Source organism: Brassica napus, chromosome C3, assembly GCF_020379485.1.
Source record: "Brassica napus cultivar Da-Ae chromosome C3, Da-Ae, whole genome shotgun sequence".
NCBI classification, from domain to species: domain Eukaryota; kingdom Viridiplantae; phylum Streptophyta; class Magnoliopsida; order Brassicales; family Brassicaceae; genus Brassica; species Brassica napus.
Genome location: NC_063446.1, coordinates 53812687 through 53838333, shown reverse-complemented (window position 1 = coordinate 53838333; position 25647 = coordinate 53812687). Strand labels below are relative to the sequence as shown.

General features: G+C 30.3%; 2 protein-coding genes across 2 annotated transcripts; one reads left to right on the top strand and one right to left on the bottom strand.

The window, feature by feature from the left end:
* Nucleotides 1–4403: 4403 nt before the first annotated feature.
* LOC106355468 (asparagine synthetase [glutamine-hydrolyzing]-like) lies at nucleotides 4404–10690 on the top strand. Its single transcript, XM_013795413.3, has 10 exons — nucleotides 4404–4602; nucleotides 8069–8207; nucleotides 8298–8393; nucleotides 8472–8807; nucleotides 8944–9105; nucleotides 9227–9529; nucleotides 9614–9748; nucleotides 9832–9999; nucleotides 10081–10188; nucleotides 10292–10690. The coding sequence occupies exons 1-10, from the start codon at nucleotides 4523–4525 to the stop codon at nucleotides 10523–10525; spliced, it is 1761 nt and encodes a 586-aa protein (XP_013650867.2). The 5' UTR covers nucleotides 4404–4522; the 3' UTR covers nucleotides 10526–10690.
* Nucleotides 10691–11164: 474 nt separating this feature from the next.
* On the bottom strand, nucleotides 11165–11886 carry LOC106352724 (protein PSY2). The gene is made up of 2 exons (XM_013792360.3): nucleotides 11617–11886; nucleotides 11165–11483 (listed from the first exon to the last, which is right to left on the bottom strand). The coding sequence occupies exons 1-2, from the start codon at nucleotides 11702–11704 to the stop codon at nucleotides 11356–11358; spliced, it is 216 nt and encodes a 71-aa protein (XP_013647814.1). The 5' UTR covers nucleotides 11705–11886; the 3' UTR covers nucleotides 11165–11355.
* Between the last annotated feature and the right edge of the window lie 13761 nt (nucleotides 11887–25647).

Here is a 25647-nt window from a genome sequence, read left to right as displayed (position 1 = left end):
GCTGTCTTACGGGATATTAGACGTTTCAGGTATGATAGATACTCTACATGGAGCTGTTAACTCCTCGTCATCTTCCTTTGATGGAGTTGGTCATTCTATCAAATTTTCATTGAACGCCATTCGCCTCATTCTCTTTTCCTTTGTGTTATTCTCCATGTTTTCAAATTTGGCACCTCTCTTAAGATTATGTATTGTGTGTTTGTAGAGTTCTTCTTCATTAAACACGACATTCCTACTTGTGTCGCATTAACGACTTTCTGGTACCCACACGCGATAGCTCTTATTTCCGAACGGATATCCCATAAAAACACCTTTTATGGCCCTTGGACTCGTCTCTTCTTGAATCTTATGTACAAAAACAGAACAACCGAACCTTTTAAGGTTTCTTAAGTCGCACTTAGTACCTGTCCATCTCTCTTCAGGCAGTGAATAATCAATCACAGAGTTAGGAGATCGATTGATCACATATGTGGCCGCTGAAGCAGCTTCGGCCCAGAATTCTTGCCCTAACCATGTCTCCACGAGCATGCACCAAATCTTGTCCATAATTTTCATGTTCATTCGTTCTAAAACTCTGTTCTATTGTGGAGTATACATACAAGTCTTGTGTCTCTTAATGCCTGAATCTTTTCATAGTTTATCCAACTACTGATTACAAAACTCAAGACAATTACCCGTTAAGACACTATATTTTCTTCCTTGTTTGATTTTCCACGGCTTCTTTCCATTCTTTGAATTTGCTGAAGGCTTCATCTTACGTTTTAAGAAAGTAAATCCAAACTTTGCGTGAAAAATCATCTATGAAGCTTATAAAGTACTTTTTTCCAGCTAGACTTTCTGGAGTCAATGGGGCTCCCCATAAATCTGAATGTATGTACTTGAGAATTTATTTAGTGGTATGCTTCCCAGTGGGAAAGCTTTGCTTGTGAGATTTTACTAGGACACACGTCTCACAGAACTCAAGTTTGTCCACTTCCTTCTTCGTTACATATCCTTTTTCTATCAGGACATTCAGATTCTTCAAACTCATATGGCATAAACGAGAATGCCATATATATGTCTTATCTACATCATCCTTTGACATGTAAGCTTTTCATTTAGACACTGTCCCTTGTAGGTAATATAAGGCTTTGTTGAACTTCTCTGATATGATCTCCTTACCGTCTTTGTAGAACCTGATCATAATGTATTTCCCTTCATATTGGCATCCTGATCGTTCGAGTATCCCGTAAGATATCAAGTTCCGGCTCATAGTCGGCATGTACCTCACATCTGTGAGAACCACTACGGTTCCATCAGGTCTCACGATCCGTATCTTACCAATACCTTTTACATCACAATGCATGTTATTTTCCATTAGAACCCTTCCCCCTTCGAATTCTTCTAAGTCAAACAAGACATCTTTGTTTGGAGTATATGGAAAGAGCATCCAGAGTACATTACCCATTCTTCTTTTGTGTCACTAGGACTTACGGTTAGTACTAAGGGTTGTTTCGGTTCCTAAGCTACATTGGCGGATTTGTAGGAATACTTTTCTGGACATTCCCGCTTCCAATGTCCTTCATTACCACATATGAAACAACCCTTATTGTTTTTGGCATATTTTGGTCTTGATTTGGATCTTCTGTACTTGCTCTTAGACCGTTCTTTTATCATTCTTGTTTTCTGCTTTGTTGGACCGGTTTGACGACCTTCCTCTATCGCCAACATCATCTTGAGACTTATTGAGTTTGCCTTTCCAATAAATCTCTCTCCTTAGATAGTGCAGGCCCTGTTACTTCGTTGATTTGAGAATGTCTCGACCGTACTTGAGGGTCTCCTTGAGTTGATCATATCATTGAGGCATTGAATTTAGTAATAGAATAGCTTGAACTGCTTTATCAACTTCCACGTTAATGTTTTTTAAGTCTGCTACTAGCTTTAGGAAGTCATCCACGTTTGTATCTATGCTCTTATAATCGTTCATCTTGAACGTATAGAACTTGTTGTGCAAGTAGATACGATTTGGCAAGGATGTCTCCGTGTACATCGTGTTGAGAGCTGCCCACATTGCAGAAGCCATTTCACAGTGGCTGATGTTCCTTAAAACTTTGTTTCCAACGTTTACCACAGTGAGATCTTTTGCTTTTTCTAATTTTCTGAGCTTAATGGGATCTTTCGGAATGCTTCCTGATTTTTCTTTCTCCGTGTCCTTCAAAGTATCATCTCCTTCTTCCTTGGTGACCGGTGAATCCATTAGAAGCCTCTCATCAGATAAGAAATCCTTTAGTCCTAGGACACCAAAGTGAGCCATCATCCGAACCTTCCATAGCGAGAAATCTCATGTTCCATCGCACCTATCCACGTCAATCCTTGGCGTAGGCATTCCAGTTAAACCACCCGTAATCATAACCTGGCTCTCATATCATTTGTAAGGATTAACCTTGACTTCTAACTTTAAACTTAGAATAAATGTGAACCAGAACATATTTTCTTTATTAGTATCTGAAACCAAATTTTTATCTCAAAAAATAGAAAGCTTTTGATCTCTAGACAAAAGACTCTAACTCTTGACTTATATATCTCTCTATCGCAAAGACCTTTAATGATTAACAATGACTTAAGTCCCTATTTATACTACTAGACTTTTCCTATCTCCGTAAATTTTAATGATAAATTTTTCTTTATTGCATTAGGCTTCGTATAAACTTTAACTGACTTCTATTGTTGTTGCAGGACTTGGAATTGGGCCAAGACTAACTAACTGAGACTCATTAGTTAAATAAGGGTTGGAATAATTAAAATTGTAATTAAGTAATATCTTATATAATATAAATATAAAATAAAATAATTATATTTTAGGAATATAATTAAATAAAGATATTAAAACTTTTTGATTTCGTAAATTAGATATTGCTAGAAAACATTTCCATTCTTTAAAAACGTATCAAAATCTAATTTTATTTTTAAAGCAATTTTCATCTGAATTTTATTTATATCTATATTATTAAAATAAAAGTACAAAATAGAAATTCTCCTTAGTTTTACCATTTTCTTACAGTAAAATGCCACTAAAATATTTATGAACATATATTTAAGTATATTTTTTTCTTAATTTAAATAATTGATTTAATCATCTAATGTCTTTCTTAATTTAAATAATAGATTTTTTGAATCGAATGTTAACCAAAATAGATTTCTCAATTTATTTCCTAATATATTTTTTATTAACATAGTAAATATTTTCAATATTTATTAGTAATAAATAATCAATTAAAAACACACATCATAATCAATTTATAATTATATAAATTAAAATATAAAATAATATATTCATAACTCATTGGTATAATGTTTTAATATATATAAGTCCAATTAGATATAATTATTAGATTTGCTTATATGATACATTGTGAGATGATACACGATTAAACTCACAAAATAATAATTATTCAAAGTAATAAATAAAATTTTTATGTTTTAAATGTTATATTAACAATTAGTTAATACATTAAAATTTACAAATATATAGTATAAAAACAAATTAAAGTGAAAAGAAATATTCAGACGATCACGGGTCAAGCTCAATGAATAAACAATAATAGAGCGGAATAAATTTTCTTTAACAAAATTATTTTAATAGAAATTATAATTTTTGTTTTGTTTTTAGGACTGCTAAAATTTTTGAATTGGAAATAATTATATCCCATCCCTATACTATTTTAATTAAGATAATTGAAATTTATATCTGAATATTTTATTAAACTTTTAGTTTTAATTTTTGTTATAACTGCATAATTTAGTTTTTGATATAAATTTATGAATAGAGGGTGTAATTTTATTTTGTGGTATACGTTTGTGTTTTTGAAAAATAATTTTAAATACATACTATAAAGCTTTATGAGTAAGAGCAAACAAATATATGATTTTAAAAATCATCAAGCTATCTAGAAAAATGGAAGAAGAAAATGAAAAAGAAAAATCATATATGTTGACTATAACATTATTTTATTTGAAAAACCATAAATATTTATAAATATGACTAATGTTAAGAATATTCACCTTTAATGAAATACAAATAAAATTTTCAAATGTATAAAAATGAAAACAAATCTGTACGGTTTTGCGGATAGGTCCTTTTTAAGATAGCAAAATGGTTATCTACGATAAACCATTGTCCTCATACCACGTATACGACTGCAAATCAATCTGAATAGATTTAAAATATTTTCCACCGTCATATCCAGTGGCTGACTCAGCCGGATAAACCTAAACCGGAGCTATCTTACCATAAAATTGGAAAAAAGAAACCGGCGAAAGAGAAAGAATACCAAATTGGTAAAAAAGATATCACGTGGCAACAGCTGGTCAGAGCTATCCGGTTCTTATCCGGTAAAAATTAAAATGGCCCCACAAATGACCCATTCGCACGAAACGCGACATCACGGCGCCGCTCTAACTCTATAAATAGAGCCATCGGTCCAGGGAACAAGACATCAAACAAGCAAAACCAATTTAAATATTTCGCGACCAAACAACAAACATGTGTGGAATACTTGCCCTTTTAGGATGTTCCGACGATTCTCAGGCCAAGAGAGTACGTGTTCTTGAGCTTTCTCGCAGGTAATAAAGCTTTCCTATGCTTTTTCTTTCTTTTCTTTGGGTTCTTGAAAATAGGAAAAAATAATTGGTTTGTCACGTTAAAAACAAAGTAAAATCGGCAAATCCAATTATGATAAGTTTGATGCTAGACCTCAAAATGTACAATCAAGAATGTTATGTTTTTTTCTACAGATTATTATGATGAAGATTGATGTGATCTAATACCATTTTTAACTATTATTAGAGTATCTCTGATCCACTTTTTATTTGCCTCTATAATACTCTATATGTTTCAAATATATATATGTTTTAGAATTTTTACACATATTAAAAAATATATAATTTTTTGAATTACTAACGCATTATTTCTTGTAACCACTATTCTCCATAAATTTTAACCAATAAAACTTCAATAACCATAATTATATTTTTGAACTTTAAAATTTATTATTAATTAGTAAATTTAAAACAATTTTTGTAAAGTAGAATTTTTAGAACGGAACCAGTAGTATTTAGAGACAAAACTCTTTCAACCCATTTATATTTCTTTTATATATAATAGAGATTGTTACTCTATATTTAAAAATTATTATTTTAGAAACTACATAGAGTAAATTTCTTAGAAGAAAAACAGGAAAATATATTGGTAATAGTTTTACTATGTTCCTTTTCTTGCCTTTTTTTTTGTTAAACGCTAAAGAAAGGGGGACATTTGCTAAAAACAACCTAAATATTCAAGTCAAACCTAAAAGTGTACCCCACTTTCAGTCAAATGCAAAGTCAACTTAAAAAGATAGTGAAAATACTATTTAACCCTTATGACCAAACAAAAAAATAGAAATATATTTTACGTTTTTATCCTTCGGAAGTCTACACGTAATAAAAGAAGTCTACATATATATAGACTTCCTACGAAGTCTACCTTATAGATTTATTTTGGAGTCTACACTCTAATTTGATCTAATAATTTAATTTTGAAAATGTATAAAAATAATTATTGTGATATTTTTAACTAATCATCAATATAATGGATAATATGAAGTAAATAAATTAAAATTTCATATAATTGAACAATTTTGAAGAATATATACTAATTTGGTTATCATGTGTTAGACAATGTTCATAGTTTAGAAACAAAAGGTTCTAACATGTTATGTCTTTTAGTGGTTGATTTCATAGGGTTAGATTTTAGATTTTGTTTTGATTTTGTTTTGAATAATACACAATTGCACTTTTAATAGAATTTACAACGTAGACTTCATCTGCAGTCTACCTTTGTAGATTTACAAAGACGTCTACACTTATTATCTAACACCAAAAATTTTTAGTTGGCTCTGACTTGATACACAAAGGCGTACAAAGTGTGTCTTAGCTAACTCGATCAAGTTCTGCACATGTCTATCATTCGTGACATGCATAGGAGGAGTATCCGGAGCCATTTGTTGTAAAATGACGTCTGGTAAGGAATATGTTAGCACCACCTTCTCGATTTTCTTGTCCAGACCATAATCTTCTAGTGCCATTTCAAGAAGTTCACCATGTGTAAAACCACCCGACATAAGAAACATTCTCCCTCATTTCCGATTATTGACCACAAACTCCCGCAAAGAGCCTTTCACCACCCATTCTCCGTATACAACAGGTATCTGAGCCATTTCCTGCAAAAAAATACATGTTTACATAATCAGCAAAGAAATATTTCATGTTTCATAAAACTATAAACGAAGACTTACAAACACGTCTACAATTATTAGCTAACAATATTGTCAAATCAAATGAATTACACTTTCATAATTATAAAACATTTTATTTTCAAAATCACTCAAACCCATTAGGATTAACTAACACACACTGTCAAACAAAAAAAAACTAAAACAAACTTAATGAATAATACACAAATTCACATTTTTATAGATTTTTCTATGTAGACTTAATATTCAGTCTCTGAAGATCTAGACGTTCGTTTCAGTTTACAGACGTAGACTGTCAAATAGATCTACTCTTTGGGTTGGTTTTTGCAATTGACCATTTTACAGGTTGCTTTCTATAGTTGAAAAAAAGCTGTGATTTTGTACATGTAGACTTTCATTTCAGTCTACAATTTAAAAATGTTAGTTTTTGCAATTGACCAGAATTCATCCAAGATTTGACTTTCAGAACCAGACTTCATATGCAGTCTACATGTTTGAATTTTTTTGAAAGAGGTTAGTTTTGCAATTGACCAAGTTTGACTTCCAATCAGTAGATTGAAATGAACGTCTACGGGTGTGTAGACTTCTTGTGAAGTCTACTCTCAAATCCGACGGGTTGGTTTTGCATTTGACCAAAATAAAAAAAGTAGACTTTATATGCAGTCTACATTTTTTTTCTAAGATAAGAAGACTGCATATGAAGTCTACAATTTAATAAATTTTTGATTGCTTTTTAAACTTTTTGGTCAAACACAAAACTAACCTATTCAACGAAGTCAAAGTTTTGGTCAAATGCAGAACTGACCTTTTATAGACTTTGTTGGCAGTCTACATTTTGTAGACTTTCGTTGAAGTCTATTTTGAAAAGTCAAAATTTCGGTCAAATGAAAAACTAACCGCTTTTAGGTAGACGTCTTAGTAAGTCTACCGAAAGTTTTATTTTTGTTGTCAAAGGTAAAGACAGAGACTACTGGGGAAGTCTGCGTTAGAAAAAAAATTTGTTTAGTCAATTGCAAAACTAACCCGTGCGTTGACAAATAGACTGCATCGTAAGTCTCCACGGAGGCGTAGACATACAAAACAGTCTACCGTCGCGACACAGATCTGAAAAAGAACGAAAACCATGTAAATAGTTACTTTTTCCTGTGTAAAGCTCGTTTCCAACTTTTTCAACCGTCCAAACTCCAAATATGAGCAAAAAGAAACATCTTTGACTATTCGTTAATGAAGAAACTCGAAAATATGAAGTTTGTGATTATGAAAATGAAAGTTATGAGAGTTTTTTAGATGGAAATGTAGAGGAGATGAGAGGAAATGAAGTTTTTTGGGTTAGAATGAGAAAAAAAGTGGTTGAAAATTGAATTCTTGGGCTTTAGAGCTCAAAAATGGTGGTTCATGGTGGTTGGAAAAATTGATGATGATGGCATTTTTGTAAATAAGAAGAAATAGTTAGGGTGTATTTGGTTTTTTGTTAATTTCGAAATTAATAAAAAATTAAATAAAAATGGTAATTTTGTGAATAATTCAAAAACATAGGGATAATATGAAAATTTTATTGATGAATAGTAATGACAAAAAAAAAGAGGTTGGTTTTGGGTTTGACTAAAAATTGTGGGTTGGTTTTGAAAAACACCCAAAGAAAGGTGATGCTTGACAAAATCAAAAGTCTCCCTTTTGAATAGTTTATGTGAAATATCTCTGAACAAAAAGAAAACGTGACTTTCTTTGCTGGTTGAATTTCGGAGAATATACAAAAAAATATTAATATATTTTTAGAAAAAATATTTTGGCTATAGATTGAGGCACAGAGGACCTGATTGGAGCGGAATATATCAGAACGGGTTCAATTACTTGGCCCATCAACGTCTTGCTATCATCGATCCTGCTTCCGGTGATCAACCTCTCTTTAACGAGGACAAGTCCATTGTTGTCACGGTACGCTTCAAGAACTACATCCATGGAGTCATTATGACTCTTATGATATTTTTGAAGCTGAAAATTTTCTATTGTTGGTTTTGTTGGAAGGTGAACGGAGAGATTTATAACCATGAGGAGCTGAGAAAGGGTTTGAAGAATCACAAGTTCCACACCGGTAGTGATTGTGACGTCATAGCTCACCTGGTATGTGTGAATTCATTTTGCCAAGTAACTTGTTATTTCTTGATCTGATCGAGTTTGATGTGTTTGTTGGTGATATAGTACGAGGAGCATGGTGAGAATTTTGTGGACATGTTGGATGGAATCTTCTCCTTTGTGTTGCTGGACACAAGAGATAACTCATTCATGGTTGCTCGTGACGCGGTTGGTGTCACTTCGCTCTACATTGGTTGGGGATTAGATGGATCTCTGTGGGTCTCTTCCGAGATGAAAGGCTTACACGAAGATTGTGAGCATTTCGAAGCCTTTCCTCCAGGTCATTTGTATTCAAGCAAATCAGGAGGAGGGTTTAAGCAATGGTACAATCCTCCTTGGTTCAATGAATCTGTTCCTTCTACGCCTTATGAGCCTCTCGCAATTAGAAGCGCCTTTGAAGACGTAAGAAAACTTTTTTTTTTCTTTTTTTTTTGGTAAAAACTTAAGAAAACTTATCTATGAAACCAATCAAAGATCTCTTTTTGTTTGTATGTGGTGTGAGAAATTAAAATGTTTTTCTTTTTCTTTTTTTCTTTAGGCTGTGATAAAGCGGTTGATGACTGATGTCCCATTTGGAGTTTTGCTATCTGGTGGTCTTGATTCTTCTCTTGTTGCATCCATCACTGCCCGTCACTTGGCCGGTACTAAGGCCGCTAAGCGATGGGGTCCTCAGCTCCATTCCTTTTGTGTCGGTCTTGAGGTAAGATATAGAACAGAGTTACTCTGTTTATAAAACATCGTTTTCATGAGATGCAATGATTTTTTTATATATTAAAATTAATATTCCTTTTGTTTTGTTTTTTTTTTTCCTTTTCCTGTAGGGCTCGCCGGACTTGAAGGCGGGGAAAGAAGTGGCGGAGTATTTGGGGACGGTGCACCATGAGTTCCATTTCACGGTGCAAGACGGGATTGATGCGATTGAGGATGTGATCTACCATGTCGAGACATATGATGTGACGACAATTAGAGCTAGCACACCCATGTTCTTGATGTCCAGGAAAATCAAGTCTCTAGGTGTTAAGATGGTTCTTTCCGGTGAAGGTTCTGATGAGATCTTTGGAGGGTATCTTTACTTCCACAAGGCACCTAACAAGCAAGAATTTCACCAAGAAACTTGTCGCAAGGTATCATCTATTCAGTGTAATCACAAATAAAACATTACCCAAAGAGGAAAGATCTTTTAACTCTATGTATGCGATGCCTTGCAGATCAAGGCTCTTCACAAATACGATTGTTTAAGAGCCAACAAAGCTACCTCTGCTTTTGGTCTAGAGGCGCGTGTTCCTTTTCTGGACAAGGAGTTTATCAACACCGCTATGTCTCTCGACCCTGAATCCAAGATGGTAACTACGAAAACTCAAATACCTTCTTTCACAAGCTGACGTACACTCGCTTAAACAAACTTTTCTATTATGGGATTTATTAGATCAAACCAGAGGAAGGGAGGATCGAGAAGTGGGTTCTAAGGAGAGCCTTTGATGATGAAGAACGTCCTTATTTGCCAAAACACATTCTCTACAGACAGAAAGAGCAGTTTAGTGATGGTGTTGGCTACAGCTGGATCGATGGCCTCAAAGCCCACGCTGCTGAAAATGTATTCCACAAAAGATCTCATATCTCTTCTGTTTAGCTAAATTTTGGTCTAGATCTGATTTTTTATATGTTTTGTTTTTAGGTTAATGACAAGATGATGTCGAACGCTGCTTTTATCTTCCCTCACAACACCCCACTCACCAAAGAAGCTTACTATTACAGAATGATCTTTGAGAGGTTCTTCCCACAGGTAAAATACTCTTATTTAATATTCAGATGATGTAATGGAAACTCTTTTTTTTTTTTTTTTGGTTTAGCAAATTTACAACTTTTGAGATGCTTTTATTGTGCAGAACTCGGCAAGGCTAACTGTTCCCGGAGGTGCGACCGTGGCTTGCTCGACCGCAAAAGCGGTGGAGTGGGATGCAAGCTGGTCCAACAATATGGATCCATCTGGAAGAGCTGCGATTGGAGTTCACCTCTCGGCCTACGACGGCAGCAAAGTGGCATTGCCCTTGCCGGCGCCACATAAGGCAATCGACGACATCCCAATGATGATGGGACAAGAAGTTGTGATTCAGACATGAGTTTGAAGGATATATAGGGGAATTGGAGTTCTTTAAAGTTGTCCTAATGGGTTTAAGTGTTTTTGTATGATTTCAAAATAAAATTGGTTTCCTGTTCTTAGGGAAATATGAATGCATAAATTATTTTTCTTGTACTATTAGTAAAGATTCGAATGTACTGTTTCTGCAAAATCGATGTACATCAATCTTATTATAATTATATGTATTGTAATATGATATGGAAAATGTGATTTTGCTTGTTTTCACAAAAACTTATTGTGAAGCCTCCTTATCGTTTTAAAGTTTCTAGGAAATACTTGGCTGCATCAGTTATTGATACATATCAGACTTTCATTTCCTGTTGAATGACACCTTTTGTAACTCTGAGCATAAGTGTGGACCTGTGGTGGTACACTGATGTGTACTGCAGGATCTGCACGTTCATAGCTGCTTTTTCTTAATAATTTTGGTCGCAGGGGAACTGCAGTAACCATGACAAAGATGCTAGAGGCGGATTTTCCTGAATTAAACGTGACATACACTCAATAATTGCTGGGTAGAAGATTCTGAAACCCTAAGCTGAATAGAATATACACAAAATACGGTTTTTTCAAAAGCTTATGTGCCAGAATGTCATGTTTTATGTTGACACCAAAACCATGCCTTATTGTCCCCAAAGTGTTGGATTGATACATATCTTACATGGTTTTCACAAGATTTTGCGTGTTTTCTACTCAGATGACTGTAATACAACTCGCTCAAAGCAGATATTATTACATATATATTCAACATAGAGTACACAATTTTACCCCAAAAAAAAACATAGAGTACACAAGTAAAATCAACGACTTTTAAGGTGTTGTGTCAGCCTTTGCATTGGTTGGAACGCTGGGATCGTGTCTGGTGTTTGCAGATGGATCACCATAATCCTCGATGCTCACCATCAATAATCTTTTTGCTACCCCTGTCTTCCCAATTCCTAACAAATAAAAAAAAACAATTCAACCTTGGTCAAACCTAAAACCAAAATCAGAACATTAGTATAATTTAACGAATTAAAACATAAAGAAGAAGAAGAAGAAGAAGACAAATTAATTAAAAAGAAGTAAAACCTGAAACACAAAGAGTGTTGCGGCCAGAGGATGTAACAAGTGGAAGGGTTAGTATGAGAAACAAAAGAAGACGAACTCCAAAACTCATCTCATTTTGGTTTGGGAGGTATAGACATATGCGTCGTATATACTTATAGATGTGATATGATGATACCAAAATTGAATCTGCGGTGTGTATCCAAATGCAACCTGTTTTTCACGTGAACTAGAGACTAAACATTAAAGCCTGCCATTTTGTGTGGTGTGTGTATGTGCGTTAAAGAACAGTGTTAGTTTGGGATATGAGATATTAATGGCCAGAAGATGACCAAGGAAATAATGACACCTGGTTAGGCTTATCATATCGGCCTCGCCAATGGTTACGAAGTTGCGCCTTGCATTTTATTCATTGTTTGTGTTCTCTCTTTCTTTTTTCCAGAAAACTTTTATAATAATACAAACAGATCAAAAAAATAGGAGAACAATTATAAACTTAAAATTACCTAGAGACTTTCAAAAAACTTATTAGGGCAACCTCATCCACGAGAACCTTTCTAAAGTTTTTAAACCCTTCCAAAATTTCTAATGGTGACACAATAGTTGCATAGCAAATAGATCAGAGGAACAAATGTGGTTTGCATAAAACAAGTGCTCTAGAACGAAAGTTGAATGACAAATATAACATCTACAAAAGAGGTCAATATGGCCGAGTTGGTCTAAGAAATTATAGTGCATATCCCCTATAAATTGATTATTAGAATTCTTATAAAAATAAGTCGGTCTATATAAATATTTACTATGTTTTTTATTAAACTAACTATCAAATTAATTAGTAGTGTACAAAAAAAATATTTTTTCTTTCTTTAAATAAAAACTACGGAATTACCTAATATGATTAACATATATATGAAAATTAATGATTATGAATAATACATATTTGATATCAATTTTTGCATCCTCTATTTTTTTGTTTAATTTTATATTATTAAAATAAATTAAAAATCACATTAAGCATATAATAAAAAAAATAGATTTTTTCCTATACGTTATATTTTGAATTAAAAAACGACTATAAATTATTAAAAATGGTAAAAGTCCCAAATGATCATATATCGTAGGGGTGGACGTTCAGATACCCGTTCGGGTTCGTATAGGGTATTTAGGATTTTTCAGGTATTTCAGTATAAAGGTATAGAAAGCGTTCGAGTATTTCTACACTTCGGATCGGGTTCAGGTATTTTATGTTCGGGTTCGGATATTTTGGGTCGGGTTCGGATATTTAAATTTTGACAAAAAATAAATAAATGATTCATTATTTAAGTTTTTTTTATTTAAAATATACTTTAAACTTAACTGGCTTTCTAATTTTTAAAAGATTAAACTATTAATAAGCTTGAAGATAAAACTTTAAAAATAGAAAGACACTAGTTTAATTGTTGTTTTGAAATTTTAGATGCAAATTTTGTTAATGCAAGAAACAAAAACTTGATATGTATTTTAAGTGAGTAACAAATGATTTTGTCAATTATCTAATTTTGAGCAATAGGCATCATTAATATAAATATTTTGAATAAAATGAGAAAAGTAAACTATAAATATAGGGTTAAGTATACTTATATTTGATTATCTTCGGATATCCATTCGGTTCGGATATTACTCGTTCGGGTTCGGATATTACCGGTAGTTTGGGTTCAGATATCCAATCTTTCTGAATTCAATAACCGTTCGGGTATTTTGCTACTTCGGTTCGAATTTTTGGATCGGATTCAGATACGAGTTCGAGTATCATATAAAATGTCAATCCTAATAAATTGTATGAATATGAAGTCTCATTAATAGATATTCATATTATATATATATATATATATATATATATATATTAATATCATTTGAAATAAATTATATACTATATAAAATATAAAAATATGTTAATTTCAAAATTTGCAGTGAAAAATTACCGAGATTTTAATATTTTAATTTTGAAATTTGTATTAAAAATTCAACATAAAAAAGTTTTGTGATTAACGGTTTAAATTTTTGTTAGAGCAAATATACAAATGTTAAAGAATCATATGAGTAGGAAGTGTCAATAATAAATATTTATATTAAAATATACTATGTATCTATATCAATATCACTAAAGTTTAATTTATACCATATAAAGTAAATAAAATGATTATTTTGATTTATTTACCAAAAAACATGATTGTAAATTAACAAAATGTAGTGGTTTTGATTTATGTGCTTACTCTAATGTATATACTTTTATGCATACAATTTTGTTTTTCAAAATAAGTGGTTTCTTATATCTTATTTGATCCTGACAATCTCAGAAACACACTTCTTCAAATCAAAGTGATTTTTAATATTGGAAGCACTATATATGTATTATTTTATTCAGATTAAATCATTTAGTCTTGATTTTTATTCCTAAAAAGCTTTGAATGATATATCATGACAAGATTCTAATCACTTCCTTTTGAGTTTGTTCGAAAAATGATAGATTTGATCATTCATCTAATATTTGTTTCTCCCTAATACCATATCTAGCTATTATAATTGTACGAATGAGAGATTTAAACTATTTATTATAAGTTTTCTAGTTTATCATTTAATAAATCAAACATTTCTTAATTTAGGCATAGTTTACATATAATAGAATGGTAAAATATTATATTTTTTTTATCTGTATACTCTTAAGTAACTAAACATCAAAAGCTTAAGCTAATAAAATAAGTAATTTGTTTTGTTGTTCTAAAATTGGATGATTTTTAGACCGAATTGGTGAATATATACTAGATATACATTTATATTTCGAGTATATACTTGTATTCTATAACAATTTGATATATTAGTTTTGAATACTAATCTGTTAATAGAGTTTTCCGGTGATTTTCTTCAAAATTTTTATTCTTAGATATGTATATGGAGTGGAACTATTTTTTATAGATGTTCATCTTTTTAAATTGACACTTATGTAAATCACCAAATTCGTAGAAGAAATTAAAAAAAGAAACTAAATTCATATCAATGAAACAACGAGGAGAATGAAAGCACAATTTATAGAAGTAGAAAATGAAATCACTTATGGAGAGTCAGTAGTAAACAAATCAAGAGCAGAAAACCTAATCCCCTTTTGTCATTAAACAATCGATGTTGCATATTTCGTTTTGGTGATTTGTGTCAGTCGAATAACTTAATTTTTTTTTGTACATATGAAGTTTTAAAATAACTAAAATAAACTGTAATATGTTAACTTTTCAATAACGATGATACATTTAAGAGACCAACGTTTGTATTCGTCATTTTATAATCGATAAAGATTGTAGTGTTGCAAAATGTTAAAACCATTTAATGAACAAACATTATTATAAGAACTCATCCCGCGCATGTGCGCGGGTTATCATCTAGTATATTAATTATGAAAATGTTGATTAATTTTCAGTAGCATTTTGGGAACCAATTTCCTTTTCTGTATTGTAGTATATAAAGCAATAGAAATGATTCAAGAAAAAAAAACATCATATCTTAAACACATTTAAATTTTAACATAATATAAACAATAATAAATACTATTGTTTTTCTATATAATCTTACGGCATGATTATCCGGATATCTAATCCAATATTTCATATTTATAATAATACAAACAGATCAAAAAATAAGAGAGCGGTTATAAACTTCAAATTACGTAGGGTGTGATTGGTACCAAGGGAACAAAGAGGAACACTATATTCCTTGACGTTCCTTAAAAAAGTTATCATTCATGAGGAATATTTTTTTCCCTTCATTCCTTCTCATTCTTTTCTTTGTAGAGAATTATAATGCAAATTTGTTCCTTATTAATTCTGATAAGGAACCATCATTCCTCATCGTTCCCAAAATTTAATTCCTATTCATTTCTAATGTTTTTACAATAGTTACCAGTCACCCCCGTAGAAACATTCAAAAGACTTATTAGAGCAACCTCGTCCATGAGAACCTTTCTAAACTTCTCAAACCAAAAATACTAGTATTCCTATTCATTTCTAATATTTTTACAATAGTTACCAGTCACCCCCGTAGAAACATTCAAAAGACTTATTAGAGCAACCTCGTCCATGAGAACCTTTCTAAAGTTCTCAAACCAAAAAACTAGTATTTTAATCTAATTTAACTAAAGAGTTTTATTTTTATCTTTTGATAAATTTCGAATCAATTAAAAAATGACAATATTGTTATTTAGAAGTCTAAAGAAGTTCTCAAAAGTTCTCTTATGAGAACTTCATTCTACCCGCTCTCTCTTCATTTTTTACTATTTTAATTTGCTTATTGTTAAGAACTCATGATGAAAAAATTGGAGGTGCTCTTACTTTTACATATGCCTCTAGTATATTAATGGTTCAAATTTAATTTATTTAATATTAGTTGTTTGTTTAATTTATTTTGTTAATAAAAATATGAGATAGTTTAACGAGATACCATATAGATGTTGATGTTCTTACATTTCGTATATTTTAAATTATTATTATTTTATATTTTAATTAGAAACCATATCATAGGTATTTAGATTTTATGTATGAAGATTTTAGAATATTGGTTTATTTATATGCTCTAATTCATTTTGTTCATTGTTATGCAATTCAAATATTTAGTCTTAATTTTCAAAATACAAACATTTTAAAACAAACTAGGAAAACAATTACAAAGTGATACGTGTTTCAAAATAGTACTATTTATTTCAATTCCAGTTACAAAACTATACAATATGATTTTCTTCCAATAATATGTTACTTTTTCAAATAATATGTTATTTTTGTTAAGTGATAATTGATCAAATTTCATCTAAACCTGATATCAAATCACAACCTCCATTTAATAAATTAGACATCAATATACAACACATAATTAATGAAGGCTAAAATCATCCAAAAATCTTTTAAGTTACATCATTTCATTTGCTCAAAATTTTATTAATTTGGTGTCCCACCTTATTATCCTAAAGTTTCCAAGGTTTAAGTTTATTTTGCATCATCATTATACTTATTAATTAACAAAATTTTCACGATCAATTTTTAGTCCATATGAAAACATTATAAAATATCATTTAATCATACCAAACATCTTCAGTTATATCTATGGATGCTCATTTGAAAAATAGCCTTCATCTAGTAATTATAATTGTTGGTTGTTGCCCTTTCTGTACATATTTTGAAATATTAGTATAATAAATCATGATCATATCTGATGAAATCTAAAATTCATTTAGAAATAGGGTTTACAAATAAAGAAACTTGATTGACTTTTTTTTTTTTGACAACAACTGCTAAACTAAGTAACTGCGCCAGCCGGTTCGGAGAGCCAAGCCGGTGGTGTGGAATTGACATAAAGCATACCTGTAGGGGAACTTCTCGCACCACGTGCAAGTATGTCCGCCAAGGTGTTTTGTGCTCTTGGAATATGTCTGATCCAGAAATCAGGGAAGAAACACTTACTGCGTCTGAATTCTTCCATGTGTATAGAGAAAGCTGGTCAGTCCTCCGGTGTCGACACCATCTTCACCAACTGAGAACAATCCGTCGCAAACACTACATCAGAGAACTGAAGGGTCTTCATGCACTCCATTGCCCATATCAAAGCTTCACACTAAGCATGCAGAGGAGATAGACTTCTACGGAGATTCATCGCCCCTATCATAACATCTGCCGAACCATTACTTCGACAGAACCATCCTTGACCCATGAATTGATCTTCTTTTTTCCAAGCTCCATCTATATAACAAATCCTGGTATTATCCAAAGAAATCCATTCAGTATCCTGGTATACACTCCAATGATGGGAGTGCTCATATTGGTTCTTCACTGTTACTTGCGCCTCCATCCATCCATCCTTGAAACTTGATTGACTAGTAAGTTAAAAATAGAAAGATAAGGCTATGATCAATTGTGGAAAATGGATGTTTTACAAAATATTATATTATTTTTGTCTTTTTACAATATAAATTGTTTTTTCTCGCATTGCATTTCAAAATATTATTCTATAGCATCTATGATTTTATATTTTGACAATTTTGGAATATTATCATTTTGCATTTGAAATATTTATTTTCAAAATTGTAAATTTGGTCAAGAGAAATTGAAAATGTACAAAACTATTTTTGAGTTTGGAAGACTATATGACTTGGAATTTTTTTGTTACTAAATTAATTCATTATTTTATATTTTTTTAATATTTGTTAATTTTTACTTTTCAACAGATTTTTTATAGTTAAAATTTATTTTTCATAGATATATTTAGTTAACTATTAAATTTCCAAATTTTCTAATAAAATACATGAACAAAAAGGTTAATTGTTTACTATAATATTTTGTATATAATCATCTTAGATATTATATTGTTGTGAGTTTCAAAATAAATAAAAGATAATATATAGTTTTAGATAGAAAAGTTTAACATATACTAATAATTTTATATTTGTATAAAATTATTTAAGAATTTAACTTGCTTTAAAAGGGAATTATAAATATTTATTAAAATAAAAGCCCTTTTAAAATAAAATAGGTTAATTTACCAATTTAATATAATTTTGACATGTTTAATTCACATAGCACTTCAATTTTAATATAATATAGACCATAATTATAAAATTTATAAGAAATAACATATATTATTTTATTATTTATAATAAAATTTTAACAAACATTAACTTATGATAATATTATATTACTAATTACTAAATTAATTAATGCATGTTTTATAAAAAATATATTTAAAACCTTTAATAGGATTTTCTTAAGAACATTTTTTCAACATATTTTTTTCTAACTAACAATAAATTTCAAATTTATAGTTAATAATGGTTTATTATTAATATTCTTATTGATTATTAAAGTTTTCTAGAAGTTTTATATATTCAGTTTATTAATATTTCTGTGTTTTAAAAAAAAATATTTTAACATCTACCATTTTAGTATTTTTGTGGAATTTTTATAAGTAAATACATTGTTTAAAGGCAATTTTTCCAAAATGACCTAAAAGTCAAACACAAAACTAACATTTTTGTCAATACTATTCATCAATGAATTTCCAATACCTGCCTTAAGCTTTTGAAATATTTATAAAATTGCCATTATAATTTAATTTTTTATTTATTTCAAAAATAGCAAAAAACCAACTACACCCTAAACAGTTTTCTTTATTTACAACAATGTCATTATCATCAAAATTTCCAGCCACTACGAACAACCAATTTTGAGCTCTTAAAGCTCAAGAATTCAATTTCTATCCAGTTTTTCTCATTCTACACCAACAAATTCCTCTCATTTCCTCTCTATTTCCATCTCAAAATTTCTCATAATTTTCACTTTTATAAGCACAAACTTCATATTTTCAAATTTCTTCACTAAAGAATCGTCAAATGTGCTTTGTTTGCTCATATTTGAAGTTTGTGATGTGTTGTGTTTTAACACTTTAAAACTCATTTTAGAACAAAAAATGATCGGTGTTGAAGTATTTTAACCTTCTCTGCGCCTTTTGTTGTTCTTCAACATAATTTATAGGTTAAAGGTTACATTTGTAGATGATTTTAGGGCGAAATGGGTCATTGCTCAAACTATGCTGGAACTGCAACATATAGCGCCCACTCCATGTTATTTGGAGTGCCAGTTTCCTGCCGTGGAGCGTCCACTCCGTATATCATGCTTCACCCAATCCTTGCCACAGCTGGGCAATTTTCCATTTTTGCAAAAAAAAAAAACGTGTTTTGAAGACCCAAAAACCTAAAGACTTGATCCTAATTCGTATCTTTTCACATGTTCTTGTTTTTCACGGCAAGAGAAAGTTCTAGAGTGATACTTAGAGATTTGTAATACCATTGGATCATTTTTGTAGATTTCTGGAAGAAGTTTCTTCTTGTACTCATTTGGAGAAGATCTTCTTAATCTTTTTTTCATTTTCAATACAGTTTCATAATGTTTTCTTCTATGATTTCGTTTTGTCATTATCTGATTATGAGTGAGTTTGGTTAAGGGGTTCTTATAAGAAATTTCTTGATGTATTGATCTAGAAAACTGTTAGACTAGAGATTTATGTTTTGGATCTCTGTCTACTAATTGTCGTAAAGCTGAGACTTGCCTGATCCCCTAGTCTCTGATTCTAGGAGTTTAATCGCACCGAAAATGTTGTTTGAATTCCTGTAATAGTAAATGAGCAAGGTTTATGTAACCAACAGAAGTTGATGTTACTGCACCTTGCGAACTGATCAAATTTGAACTTAAAGCTTGTTTAAAATCTGAGATACAGTGGAAGCTCGTGTTTACGATTTTGAGCATAGTGTGTGTTAGCGCTACGGAAGTAGGTTAATTCTAATATTGTGATTTGAGTTCGAGACGTTGATGTATTTTGTTTCCATGTCTATTTGTTGCATGATCATTACTGAAGAGGTATCTCTGAGAATTCCCAATGCCCAACGCTTGTTTTAATTGTTTACAAACTCGTTTGAATTGCCTCTTGTTTGCTTGCTCTTGTTTATTTGAATTAAGAAACTGAAAACCATACAAACAAATCTCTTTTATCGCTTTGGGTAGTAACTTGTGTGCTACTCTACATGTGCTCATTGATCCTTGTGGATGTGATCATGTATTACTAATGTGTACTTCACTGTACACTTGCAGCTAAATAATCAGGTGAAAACCTGACCTATCAGTTTGGACGGTGGAAAAGGTTGGAAACGAACTTTACACCAAAAAAATAACTATTTACATGGCTTTAGTTATTTTTAGATCTGTGTTGCGATAGTAGACTATTTTATATGTCTACGAATATGTAAACTTACGATGTGGTCTACTTGTAAACGCACATGTTATTTTTGCAATTGACCAAACTTATATTTTTGCAACGCATACTTCCCTAGAAGTTACGTCTTTACCTTTGAGAACAAAAAAAAAATTAGGTAGACTTACTAAGAAGTCTACGTAAACTAGGTTAGTTTTGCATTTGACCAAACTTTTGACTTTTCATAGTAGACTTCATCAGAAGTCTACATTCTGTAGATATCTCGAGATGTCTACAAAAGGTCAGTTTTGCATTTGACCCAAAATTTTGACTTCGTTGAATATGTTAGTTTTGTGTTTGACTAAAATGTTTAAAGATTGACCAAAAATAAATTAAGGTGTAGACTTCATATGCAGTTTACAAATCTTTAAAAATAATGTAGACTGCATATGAAGTGTACTATTTTATTTTTGTCAAACACAAAATTAACCCCTCAAATTTGAGAGTAGACTTCAAATGAAATCTACATATTCGTAGACGTTCTTTTAAATATACTCGTAGAAACACAAACTCGGTCAACTGCAAAACTAATATCTTCCAAAGAAATTTAAAAATGTAGATTGCATGTGAAGTCTACTTTTCAAAGTCAAATCATGGGTGAATTCAGGTCAATTGCAAGACTAACATTTTTAAACTGTAGACTGTAGAGAAAGTTTGCACGTATAAAATCACAATTTTTCTTTTTAAATACAGGAAACATCCCTTGAATTTTGCAATTAGAAAAACTAACTCAAAGATTAGACCTATATGACAGTCTACATACATAGACTGAAAAGAAAGTCCACTATTTTGTAGACTGAATATGGAGCCTACGTAGAAAAAACAATTAAAGGTGAATTTGAGTATTATTTATTAAGTGTTTTCAATATTTTATTGTTTGACATTGTCTGTTAGTTAATCCTAATGGTTTTGAATAATTTTCAAAAGATATTATGTTATAATTATGAAACTATCAAATTTCTGTTTTGAATATGTTGTTAGCTTAATGGTCCTGAATGAATTTTAAAAGTTAATGTGTTATAGTTGTGAAACTATTTTTTTTATTAGGTTGTTAACTAATAATTGTATACTTAATTAGAAGTCTCCTTCTGTTTTTTGTTTTTTGAAATATACACTTGAGACATATTGCAAAGTTTTTGTGATTAGTTTTATTCTCGAAATTTATTGGAAAGTTTGTATAGATTTTTCTTTTCTTTTCACATGTGTGTAAGTTATTGTTTTATCTTACGGTGGTTTTAGTCATAATTTTTTTCCTATTTTGCAGGTGCTCTTTTCCAAAACTTAAATTGAGGCATTAAGTTTGTGAATAGTCAAACACACTCTAGAATTTTTTAATAAATTCCTATGTAATAGTTTATCACTACTAAATATTCATTCATTTGTAAAGAATTATTTGATGTATAATTTATAAACATTGAATTCATTTTTAGTTGTGTTTCACTTGTATGATATTATTAATTTTTGTTAGCTATCAGTTTTTTCAAAGATACTCTAATCAACCAAAAAATTAAAACCACCATAAGCTGAAACAATAACTAACACACAAGTAAGAAGAAGAAAATCTACACAAAATTTCCAAGAATTTTCAAGAGTAAAACTAATCACAAAAACTTTGCAATATGTCTCACGTATATACTTTAAACAATAAAAATGCAGAAGCAGACTTCTAACTAAGTCCACACTTATTAGTTAACAACCTAATCAAATAAGAAATTCCTAGCTCCATAATTTTAACACATTAACTTTTGAAATTCATCCAAGACCATTAAGATTTATTAACACACACTGTTAAACAGTTAAATCGTGAAAAATAAAATAGTAGACTTCATATGCACTCAACATTTTTTTTAAGATTAGTAGACTGCATATGAAGTCTACACTTTAATTTATTTTTGTTCAATGTTTTAACGTTTTATTCAAACACAAAACTAACATATTCAATGAATTCAAAGTTTTGGTAAAATGCAAAACTGACATTTTGTATACTTTTCGGACAATCTACATAATATAGACTTCCGATGAAATCTACTATGAAAAGTCAAAAGTTCGATCAAATTCAAAACTAACATGTTTTACGTAGACTTCTTCATAAGTCTACCACTCTTTTATTCTCAACGGCTAAGATGTAGACTACACGAAAAAGGCTTTTATTAGCGGACAGAAAACGCTATCTATCAATACAATAGCGGTTTATGAAGCGCTGTATTATCGCCCGTCATAATAGGTCAGACACATTGGATAGCGGTTTTTTACTCTGCTATCCTATTCTCATATATTATATCGTTTTTTAGTATGCAATTAAACAGTCTTTAATAACATTTTTTTTGTTATTATTTACAGTAAAATTATTTATTTTAGAATTATTTTTAGCTAATTATTTAAAAATAAAAACATAATTAAAATTTAAATTAATTCATAGAATTAATTATTCTTTATTATTTAAATTTATCTATAATTAAATTGGTTTACAAAAATATAAAAAATAAATGTAATTAAACAATAAACCAACAAACCAAATAAACCAAAAACTAAACCAAGCTTTAACCTAATTACTACTAAACGCCGCCGCCGCACCACCACCACTTTCGTTGTCTTCTTCATCTTCCAATCCTCACCCGCCGCACCACCACCTTCGACGTCGTGTTCTTCCATGACCTTCATCGTCGTATCCAGCCATGATATGTCTTCTTCGTCGTGGGATATGAGAGGCAAGTTGCAGAGAGGAGGCATACTCGTCGTCGCATCCAGCCACCTTGGTCTTCGTCGTCATTGTCTCCTCTCCACGAATCTTTCTCGTCGTCTCCTGGTCATCTTCTCCAAGTAACTTGAGAGGAGGTGTACATAGGCCAGGTGCAGAGACGTTTTGTTTCAGTGACTATTGTACAGAGGCGTCGTCATGTCTCCTCTACAATATTCTTCATCTCTAAAGTCATGGACCCAACCTCCAATCAAAATCTAATCTAATCGTTTTGTTTCCATGAATGAACAGACACAAAGATATTGAACAGAGGCATAAAAATTGTAAAGGAAGAAGAAAGAGAAGTGTGAGACTGTAGAACCCAAAAAAAAAATATGAGATCTCAGATCTATCAGGAGTGAGAAAAGAAAGATAGTGATTTTAGACCTTCAGATCAAAACAAATCAATGGCTAAAAAGTGTGATCCTTGACAAAAAAAAAATTAATCAATGAGAGAAAATGTTGAAGATAGATAAAAGAACAAATTTTAACCTTTAGATTAGAATCAATCAATGACCATAAAAAAAAAGATTTTACATTTCTTTTTAACTGTTTCAATTTTTTTCTAAATTTAAAGATTATATATTATAATTTAACATTTGAAATATAAATTTTGATTTGAATTTTGTGGTTATACTCTTTCTTAAAACAGCATAATAGGGTTTGTATAATTATATTGTATAAAGGGTTATGTTTAGATTTTAGGGTTTATAGTTTTGAGAGTATAAGTTTTAAGTTTTTATATAAATATTTTGTGATTAAGATTTAGATTTGAAATTTGTTAAATAATTAAAATTTAGATTTGAAGTTTATATTTAGTAAATGTATCCATATATGCTTGGCGTTAGGGTTTAGGGTATAGAGTTTGACTGAGGAATTAAAGTTTGTGTGTTTGGAAGTTGTATATTAAAATTAAAAAGAATAAATTTTGAGTTTAAGTTTTATATTTGAAGTTACAGTATGAGTATATTATAGGTTTAAAATTCATATTTAGAAGGTTTAAAAACTTGTTATATGCTTTAGAGTTTATATGTTTATGATTTAGAATTTGTGATTTAAATTTTTTACTGTTTGAAAGTTAAGTTTTATGTTTATGATTTAGGGTTTAGTGTTAAGATTTTTTTAATTACTTGTAGAGTTTATATTTAAAATTTGGAGTTTAGAATAAATGTATGAGTATAGGGTTTAAAAGTTAAAGGTTTGGGATATTGATTTTAAAATTTGAGATAAATTTTTGGAAAAAAAAAAATTAAATTTTGAGTTTATATCTAACATTTGAAGTTAAATTCATGATTTGATATTAAAATAGAGTTTAAAGTTTGTATTTAGAGTTTAGGGTTTAAAAACGTGTTTTAGGGTTTAAGGATTCAAAAACCAAACATAGCGTTTTTAATCATGTTTTGCTATTAAACACAAGTGTTACATATAAAACTATACGTTATCATAGCGTTTCCAAATATATCACTCTATCATAGTTTTTCCAAATATAGAAACACTATCTAAAACTAACTGGTATGTCATACATAGCACAATCGTAAAAAACGCTATTCCGGTCTGCTATTAAAACTCAATTTTCTTGTAGTTGTTGCAAAAAATATAACTTTTGTTAACTGCAAAACTAAACTGTGCGTTGACAATGAAACCGCATCGTAAGTCTACACACATGTGTAGGCATACAAAACAATCTACTATCGCTACACATATATGAAAAATTATGAAAACTATGTAAATAGTTACATTTTCCAGTGTAAAGCTTGTTTTTAGTCTTTTCCAGCGTCTAAACTCCAAATATGAGAAAAAAACACTTTTGACTGTTCTTCATTGAAGAAACTCAAAAATATGGAGTTTGTGTTTATGAAATGAAAGTGATAAGAGGTTTTTAAGATAAAAATAGAGAAAAATGAAAGAAAATGAAGATTTGTTGGTGTTTAATAAAGAAAAAGTAGATAGAAATTTAATTCTTGAGATTTAAGAGCTAAAAATGGTAGTTCATGGTGGTTAGAAAATTTGATGGTAATGATATTGTTTTAAATAAGGAGAAATGTTTAGGGTGTATTTGATTTTTCGACATTTTCGAAATAAATAAGAAATTAAATAATAACAGTAATTTTGTAAATATTTCAAAAATTTATGGAGGGCATAAAAAATTCATGGATGAATAGCTCTTTTTTGGATCAGCATTCATGGATAAATAGTATTAACAAAAAGGTTGGTTTTAGATTTGATTTGAAATTTTGAATTGGTATGAAAAACTCCCATAATATTTTGTATATAATAACTTTTAGATAATATACTGTTGTGAGTTCCAAAATAAAGAAAAAGATAGTATATAGTTCTAGATAGAAAACTTTAACAAAAACAAAAGATAGAAAATTTTAACATATATTAATAAATTTATTTTTCTATAAAATTATTACGTAGTTTACAAATTTCAACTTGTTTTAACAGAGATTTATAAATATTTGATTAACTAAAATCCGTAAAAAAATAAAATAGGTTATTTT